Here is a 9,971-nt window from a genome sequence, read left to right as displayed (position 1 = left end):
CCATAAAAATTACCAATGTATCAATCTCCATCCTTGAAATCAATGTTGGAGATGGTGGCATCACGAGATGGAAAGATGCTGGGTTTCTTCATAACTGCATGGAACTCTGAGAGCTCCGTGTAACTCCCCCTCTTTCCCCAACCACTCTGAACCATAACCTGAGCAAGCAATAACCTTTTATTTTGTTAAGCCATGGAGGTTTTAGGGTTGTTTCAGCAAGTTAATTGTCACTAACACAGGGAGTAGGCTCTCTTTTTTTGATTCTCTCGAAGAATTTGTATAAAAATGAAATCCGTTTGAAAATTTTGTAAAACTCACCTAGAAAATCATGTATGCCTGAAATTATTTGTTTTCTGAGGGGGATTTCATAATAGGCATGTGATTATTCAGGTTTGTTATTTCTTATTAGTTTTTATTTCCTTATTTCTAACACCAGCAGCAGCATCATCACCTGATGTTTTAGTCTCCTGTGGCTGCTATAACAAATTACCACAAATGTGGTGGCTTCAAATAACAGAAATATATTATCCCATAGTTCTGGAGGCCAGAAGTCCAAAATCAGTTTCACTGGGCCAAAATCAAGGTGTCAGGAGGGGACTTCCTTCCTCCTGAGGCTCTGAGGGAGAATCTGTTCCTTGACTCTTCCCACTTCTGCTGGCATTTCCTGACCACATCACTCCAATCTCTGCGTCCATGATCAATCACATCTCCTCTTATGTGGTAGCATCTTCCTCTGCCTCCTTCTTAGTGGATATAAGTGATTGCATTTAGGGTCCACACAAATAGTCCAGGATAATCTTCCCATCTCAAGATCCCTAATTTAATCACAGTAGTTTTTACCATATGCAACAACTTATCCTTCACCTTAGAAGGGATATCTCAACATGCTCCATTCTACTGGACCTCTACAAATTTCACTGAGTTAAAAGGCCCCTGAATTTTGGTTAGATTTATTTCGTACCCTGTGACATGCAAATGTCTTATCAATAAATCCAGAGTAGTTACTACTACTCCCTCACTAGGTCCAATCAGCATAATGTCACCAGTCTAATGGATCAGTGTGATATCTTGTGGAAGGGAAAGGCGATCGAGATCCCTGTGAACTACATTATAATATAGGGCTGGAGAGTTGATACATCCCTGGGATACAACAGTGAAGGTGCATTACTGGCCTCGCCAGCTGAAAGCAAACTGATTCTGGTGGGCCTTTATGGACAGGTATGGAGAAAAAGGCATTTGCCAGATCAACAGCTGCATAGCAGGCACCGGGGGATGTGTCAATTTTTTCAAGCAATGAAACCACATCTGGTGCAGCAGCTGCAGTTGTAGTCATCACTTGGTTAAGCTTACAATTTTTTAATAATGTCCTAACATTATTGTGGAAATGCAAATGCCACCACAGAGGAGTAAAAGTTCCTTATTCACCTGTTATTTATCTTCTGGGACTTTCTTATGTACACATACAAATATACCCTCTCTGTTGGTTTTCCAAAAATATACATATAGGATAACATTGTTTTGCAATTTGCTCTTTTCACTCAATAGCACACCGTGGACCCCTCTCGCTAGGTATACGCAGACTTGACTCATGTTTAATGGCTGCATGCTCAGTGAAATGTAAATACTGCAATTTATTTATCCACTCTCCTCAGGATGGCTATTTAGGTGGATTGCATTATTTTGCTATTATAAGTAATGCTGAAATAAACATCCTTTCCTATAACTTAAATATAACATATAAAATGCAAATTATAAATTTAATATACATATTAACTTGCACTTGTGCAAATTTCTCTGGGCCTGATTCCCAGGTGAAAGGAAATGCCCCACCTTTTACCTTTTTCTTTATGACAAATTTCTGATAAAATTCCTTTTTAACCAAGGAATGACTTCAGTTTCAAAATTTGCTCAATGCATTCAGCTTCCAGTAGCTGTCAGCTCACACTTTATGTTAGGACTTGGTAAACTTGAGGACTGAAAGGATTTCTCGGCCTGCTTGCCTGGAAAGTGCAATAGTCCCCTGAAGACCTCTTGTCTTCATTGTTTTCAAAATCTCTTCTAAAATAAAAATTGAAAGGTAAAATCCAATTAAATTATTTGGTGATGTGTATGGTCACTAAACAGCTTAATAAGATGGTAAACACAGACTTTACAAATTATATTCACCTGACAAAACAAGGTATACCAAGTAAATGTCTATTAAAGTTTACTTAATCTTCAGAAAAATGAGAGCACACTGTATTTTCAAAGTGTGACTGAGGATTCTAATTAGACTAAGTGGCCTGCTCTGCTGTGGCAGCCTACTCTGGACTCAACAGAAACACTAATTATACTTGTTATTGCAGCAAGTCATCAGGTTTTCTGCCCTTTAGCATTCCTTTGGATGAAAAAGGTCGATGAAGGTATGGACAAACTGAATAGTGAAGTTGCACAGTGACAGTAAATGAAGTAACTTATTTCTTTCAGCTGTATTGAAAAAAGCAAAATCTTCTTTTTACAAATAAATAAAACTAAAGGCTGAACTAAGAAAATGGAGTTACCAAAGAAAGACAACTAGTAATCATGATGTAATCTAAGGGGCTGAGGACATAAGGTATAAGATAAAAATCAAACTTGAGGTGTATACAAAAAGAGAAGAAAGATTATGGTCAATTTAGTTATGAAGTACTCTGAAAACCAAGGTATAAAAATCCATCCAATAATATAGCTTTCATGATAAAACTTCAGATGAACGAAAGAGTAAATAGAATTGTCAAGGTCATGAAGACTAGAGGGTAGAGAGAAAAGTCACAATATTGAGAGTGAGGTGTTAGAAGAAATCAGGGATTTTGTATTTAAATATTAGTTTATGAATGGGGGGAAAACTTCCCCCCAAAAAGACAATACTTTTTAAAACCAGAAAATGTTACCTCTTAAAAATCTCTTTCCTTTTTCAGCATGAATTTGTATTAGCTGTTGTCAGTGATTAAGTTCATTAACATTCCAAGCTATTTTATAAATTATAGTCTTTTATATTACTCACTTCTGATTTTTGCACAGTAAATAGTTAAATGATAAACTGATCTGTATTACCTGGATTGTTGTCTTTAATGGTAACTAAATAGAATAATCCTCTTGGTGAAAGGAGATCTGAAACCAGTGGAAAGAATCTGTCCATGACTTCTCGACCATTTCTGCCACCAGCCCAAGCTGCCTCAATTCCGTGATTTTCGACCTATGAACAATTAGAAAGACTGTTTTTTGTTTTTTTTTTTTAATTGAAACATAATTGGTTTTACATATCTGTGGGGTACACAGCTGAATATCAATACCTGTGTGCAATATGTGATGCTCAAATCAGGATAATTAGTATATTCAAGATTATACAACACAATCATTTTTTGTGGCCCTTTACCAATTCCTCACTAACTGTCCCCGCCAACCCCCTTCCCCACCTCTGGTAACCTCAGTTCTGTTCTCTCCTTTTGAAAGTTCAATGTATTATTGTGATTGTTGTATCTATCTTTATAAAATTTGTTCATTTTTTTTTTAGCTCTCACTTATAAGTGAGGACATGTGAAATTTCTCTATTTGTGCCTGGCTTATTTCACTTAACATAATTTTCTCTAAGTTCATACATGTTGCTATATTGGCAGAATTTCATTCTTTTTTATGGCAGAGTAGTACTCCATGAAATTGAGCTTCATGTAGATCACATACTGAATCTTTCTGACAAGTAACATCACCAAACAAGTATATATTTTGCATTTTACTGCTGACAAAGAGGCCGTAAAGCTGAATATGTTTCACATTTTCTAGTTTGTGTGACCTTGTGTGAATTACTAATCTTTGTGAATTAGTTTCTTATCTGTAAAGTTAGAAAAATAATAGTTCTATTTGTACCATTATTTTTATCCACTGTTAGGAATAAGTGAGACAGTATTTTTTTTTTTTTTTTTTTTGACCAGTAAGGGGATCTTAACCCTTGATTTGGTGTTGTCAGCACCATACTCACCCAGTGAGCTAACTGGCCATTCCTATATGGGATCCGAACCCGCGGCCTTGGTGTTATCAGCACCACACTCTCCCGAGTGAGCCACAGGCCGGCCTGAGACAGTATATTTTAAGTTTTGAGACACTGCCCTGCACATATTAAGGGCTTAATAGTAGTTGTTACTATTAATACAATGCTTAAATTGAGACAAGAGTAGTTCTTGTACTTTATTATAAGAATTAGAAAGAAGCCAGAAGGGAGAATTTATACTATAAGAGATCTACCGTACAGAAACAAAGTTTCAAAATGTCCCAATGCATCTGGCTCTCTTCTAGATCACTTAAAGTATGAAACACATAGACCTTTTTTAGGAACCCATTTATTATATAAAGATACACTGAAGAATGTTTCCTCTAAAAATCTAATCATATTCTAGAAACAAAATCCATCAGAGTTTATGCAGTATTAAAAATCTTTAGATCCCATTGTATATTGTTTTCAAAATTAAAGAATATTTTGAAGGAATCACTCAAAAATTACTTTAACCCTAACACAACTGTTTTCTTCCTATTTCCTTCTATGGCCTTTGTCCAAATTTTAGTTTCAATTATTTATGTACAATCATGCCTTCTGGGCCGGCCCGTGGCTCACTTGGGAGAATGTGGTGCTGATAATACCAAGGCCACGGGTTTGGATCCTGTATAGAAATGGCTGGTTAGCTCACTGGCTGAGCGTGGTGCTGACAACACCAAGTCAAGGGTTAAGATCCCCTTACTGGTCATTTAAAAAAAAAAAAAAACAATCATGCCTTCTGCTTTTATTCATTTAATATGATATATATTTCCCCATTAAAAAATAATTCCTTTATAATCATACACACATATAATTTTATGAAGAGAAATATATTCATACAACTGCTTTAAAAGGTCCATATTTTAAATATACATAATTATACTCTATTCTTATCTGCATCTTGCTTTTCTCACTCAACAAGGACTAATGGAAATCTCTTCATGTCATCTGGTGTAGTTCTAATTCACTCTTTTAATGGCTGTATAATATTTTTGGTGGAAAAGTATCACATCTTATTTAGCTACTGATGGGCAGTCACTGTGTCCATTTGCTTAATTTTCTTTGAATCTAATTCTTTTTATTCTCATACCTATCATAAGCTTCTCAATATAACTTTCCACAAGGTTAATCATATTAGGAAATTTATCAGTTCCTTTGTTTTTCATCAATACTTTCCTCCTAGAAATTTCTCTTTCCTTTTCCTTCCCTTTACTTCTCTGGGTTGAAATCCCTCTTTTCCTGGGACTCATGTTGTCTTCTTCCTTTGTTTTCTACCTTATTTTGGTGGAGCCCATTCTCTGGATGTTTCATCAGGTAAGATGGTGTGGCCAGCATGCATGGTGACGACAGCCCTGCCAGGCCTGTCTCTTGTCATTCTGCTCCAAAACAGATTAGGACTCTACTGTGACATGACTCCCAGGGGATGCTCATCCATATTCATCTGCTTGCGCTAGAGATGACCCTCCAGGAAGATCACCTGGCATCAACCACCACCTTACAGGCCACAGAAGGGAGGTTCCCATGTTCATGAGGGAGCAGTCATGTTTGGTGGCCTTCTGTTTGCCTGCTACTTGGGCTAACTCCTGTGTCTACTCCTGATCTTTCACAGACCACAGGTACAAATTAATAGCACCATATTTCATATTTCTTGATATACTAGTAAGTATAGCCACAACTTTTTATAAGCACAAACTCCTATTATTTGTATATTATATCTCCTGGATCTAATCTCTAAGTGTCTTTTACCTTTGTGATTTCCTTCTCTGTATTTTTATGCTCTGTGCACTAAAATATTTCTATCATTTGATTTCCAGACCACTGGTTCTGGTTTTGACAGTGACCAGATTCTATTTTCATTCATTTCCTAATGTTTTACTGTATAAAACATATTTTGTTTTTTCAGAGGAGGAGAAGAGAGATGTAAAGCACATCTTTATTGAAGCCTTCTAAGTCTTATTTATTTAATTATTTTTAACATTTACTTGTACATATTTTTTTTTTTTTTGTCTTTTTGTCTTTTTTCGTGACCGGCAACGGATCGCAACCCTCAGTGTCGCGCCCGTACCGGGCCGGGACCGGCAACGGAATCGCAACCCCTGGCGTTGCCCCCGCACCTCGCTCAGCCAGTGAGCGGCCGGTCTGTATGTGGGATCCGAACCCTTGGCGGGTGCGCCGCCGCACTTCCCAAGCGGCGCACTGTAGCAGTGTGCCACTGGGCCGGCCCTACTTGTACATATTTGTGGTGTACAGTGTGCTGTTTCAATACATGCAGATAGTACACAATGATTTACTTAGGGTAGATACATAGTTTGGTACCCATTAATCCACTACTTCTCCCGGCCTCTTGTAACCATTATTCTACTCTCTACTTCTGTGAGAACCTTTTTTTTTTTTTTTTCTTAGTAAAACATGCTTTTAAGCTCCAGGACATCTTTGTTCTGTTGTATTTTGATCCTGTTTTCTAGCTAATTGCTCAGGTCATGGGAATCATGGCAGTAGCTTTCTTCATTGGGACTGCAAAAGAGCCAAGGCATTCCCTACACTCAATCATCTGTATGTCCAGCAACTGTCAGGCTTAGGAAAAGCACCCACGTTAGTGCTAGGGACGTGGAGAATGGAAGCCCATTTGAGTCATCATGTTCCCAGGAACCCCTCTTCATACATTAGTCAGTCTTCATGGTAGTTTCCAGACCTGACAGACCATGGCTTACTTAACTGTTTCTCTTCTGTTACATACACAGGTTCACATTATTTGTCATCATAAATAAAGATGCAATAAACCTATTTTTGTGAATTTTAATTTTTATTCTATTGTTGAATAATTTTCTTAAATTAGATCTCAAGGACTGAAATTATCCGACTGAAACATTTTTATCACTCTTGATCTTTACTCCCATAGTGTCTTCCTAAAGAGTTTTATTAAGTCACATTTCCCTCTACTGCTGTTCACCTTATGACAATGACTTCCTTCCTTCTCATGTGAGATCATATATCAGTACAGCAAAAGCTTTCTCATTGCTTAACTGCCACTAGTAGTAATAGCAGCCAAATAGATCTTCCCCATCCTGGTGGAGAGGTGAATGTAAAGTTTATCGGCCTTGCGTGAGAATCACCATCAAAGAATAAAATAAGCACAATAATTAAAGGAAAGCTAGTCTTAATCCATTATTAAACTCTGTCTGCCTTGACCATTCCTGGGAAAAGATTAATCTGTTTTACCTACCATTACCCACATACACACACAAAAAAAACCGGGGGGGGGGGGGGGAAGAAAATATAACAACTATGCTTTTTTGAAGTTGTTGCAACAAGCAAACGGAAAGGACATTCTTGGGGGGGAGGGGAGAGAGGGAGGAGGGAGGGAGGTGTCGGTGATGGGCCATAATAATTATATACATTGTATATTGACAAAATAAAAATTAACGAAAAAAAAATTAAAAAAAATAAAATTCAACATAAAAAAAATAAAAAAATAAAGTTCCTCCATGCATTGCAAAAAAAAAAAAAAAAAAAATTATATATATTTCAAGATTCTTTCTTTTCCCCTCATGAAATAAGAATTGGTCCCTCTCTCCTCCCACTTTCGGGTAGTAACTGTAAAAGGAGGAAACCTGGGACTTTGAGAAGGAATTCCTACATGAATTAAAGGTTGATTAAAAATATTTTGTTTTGCAAATCTGCTATTTGTGATAAAGTATATATATATAGTATATGTTCATATGATATACACATATAAACATGAACATATGAATTTAAACACCATGGCCTAACTTGGATGGGATTTTTTAGGGCTAGATATGGGGCACAAGTTCCTTTCCTATGTCTACCAATAGTACCCGATACTGACTATTAGAAGTAAAATCAGAACAGTCTGTGTTAACAGCAGCTGACTGATGTCATGTGATAAAGTTCATAAGATTTTAGAGACAAAGTAGCTGAAAATAATAATAAAATTTTGTTGCATGTATTACCTCTTCAGGTGGAGTCACTACATATGGGGGATTAAACACCAGAAGATCAACTTTTTCCTTCAATCTTGGTAGCAAGCCTTTGACCTAAATGTATTCAACAACAGTCAGAGTTTTAAGCTGGATTCTGAATTAAATAATTAATAAATAAATCTTTTAAAATACTCTATTAAAAAAAATGTGTTAGAGGCTCACACTTCTAGACAGAAATGAAAATATTTTACATTTTCATTCAGATAAAGATTATGTGCACTAAACTAAAAATAACAAATTAAAATTTATCAGAATAAACATACAACGTTCAGCAAAGCCTCTTGCTCTTCAGAACAGCACATATGTCTATATTCTGAATTCACTCTGAGAAGGTGAAATAAGAAGGAGGCAAGCTCTAATTCTGTAGCATGTATTCTGCATAGATTTGGACACAACTTTTCAGCTCTATCTGCTAACTTAAACATTTATTTTCTGTAACTAAGAGAAATGTTTTATGAGATTATAGAAAATGTATCTGAATAACAGAAAACATCAGAAGATGGATGTTTTGCTTTACACTTCAATTACTTACAAATGTATTGGCTGAAAGAACTGGATATCAATGAAAGAAAGAGTTGAAAATACTAGGAAGAGACACTGAAAATAGCAATTGTTTGGCATTTTGAAAATCTTTAAACTGGGTGCAATTTTCTATGGAAAGTACATTTAGGGCAAAGTATTGAAGTATTCCTCTGGTTGAGTTAAATAAATATTTTAAAAATCATGTTTGATGATGTTATCCTATGCTTTCGCAGGCATAAGTAAAGACACTGTATCTGAGTGAGTTTTCACCCCAGAACCATTTCATTCAATTATCACCTTATACTCTTTCTTATCCATGAATTCTGAGCTTGTTTCTTGAGATAGAATATTGAAATATCTCAAAGCAGTGTCCAAAACTTTATTTATTCACATTCTCACAAGTTTTCCCATATCTGCACAGGTACCTATCATCATCATTTACTGAAAATAGTCTTTAAATGGACCTTTCTTTGTTAAATAAGTTAGCTGTAAAGGGAAGCTTTACATTACTATTGTAAATGGAAAATCAGTATTACTTTCTTTTTTTTTGTGACCGGTAAGGGGATCGCAACCCTTGGCTTGGTGTCGCCTGCACCGCGCTCAGCCAGTGAGCACACCGGCCATCCCTATATAGGATCCAAACCTGTGGCCTCGGCGCTTCCAGTGCCACACTCTCCCGAGTGAGCCACAGGTTCGGCCTAGTATTACTTTCTAGAAATAGAAATGACTATAAGAATAAATGCAATACAGACAAAAAATGTTATTAAGTTATAGTTACTTGTTATCAGTCTCAGAATAATCCATGCCTGACCTCTCTTAGTTAAGGTGGCATTTGTAAGTGTTAAAAAGGTGTTAAAGGAAAGCATCAAACTCAGACCTTCTCCTTAATGTGATCAGAATGGCTAAGAGATTTAAAGGGGTAACAGCTTTTACATTATGTGATTCAAAGTTAATACCCAGACATACCACCTAAATATTGGACATATCGCTGGGCTAGTTACGTATATTACTATAAAACAATGCCTTAGAATTTCTATTTTATTGAGGTTTCTACAAGCAATCTCATTTTTATCATCCTAATAAGCCTGTTAACTCTGCAGTTCAAAGAAAATATATAAGTAGTATCTTTGTTTTTCTTTTTCTTTTTTTTTTTTTTTTCTTAAAAGATGACCGGTAAGGGGATCTTTACCCTTGACTTGGTGTTGTCAGCACCACGCTCACCCAGTGAGCTGACCGGCCATCCCTATATGGGATCCGAACCCGTGGCCCTGGTGTTACCAGCACCACAGTCTCCCAAGTGAACCACGGGCCAGCCCTAGAAGACAGTTTTTTTAAAAAATATGTGTTACGCATTTCCTTACGTACTTAAAACCCACCAAATATAATTTTACGCCGCTTGGGAG

At 36.5% G+C, this 9,971-nt stretch overlaps 1 protein-coding gene across 1 annotated transcript; it reads right to left on the bottom strand.

Annotated features, from left to right (window-relative positions):
• Positions 1-563: 563 nt before the first annotated feature.
• Positions 564-8,100, bottom strand: LOC103582699 (hemK methyltransferase family member 2-like; the record flags this gene model as incomplete). Its single annotated transcript, XM_008564220.1, has 4 exons — positions 564-740; positions 1,838-2,058; positions 3,073-3,214; positions 8,017-8,100. Coding segments are annotated over 3 exons (333 nt in total), but the record flags the coding sequence as incomplete, so codon positions are not given.
• Positions 8,101-9,971: the final 1,871 nt, after the last annotated feature.

Source organism: Galeopterus variegatus, unplaced genomic scaffold (assembly GCF_000696425.1).
Source record: "Galeopterus variegatus unplaced genomic scaffold, G_variegatus-3.0.2 Scaffold17415, whole genome shotgun sequence".
Lineage (NCBI taxonomy): Eukaryota > Metazoa > Chordata > Mammalia > Dermoptera > Cynocephalidae > Galeopterus > Galeopterus variegatus.
The sequence above is the reverse complement of the archived record's forward strand: the minus strand, read 5'-3'. Positions and strand labels throughout refer to the sequence as shown.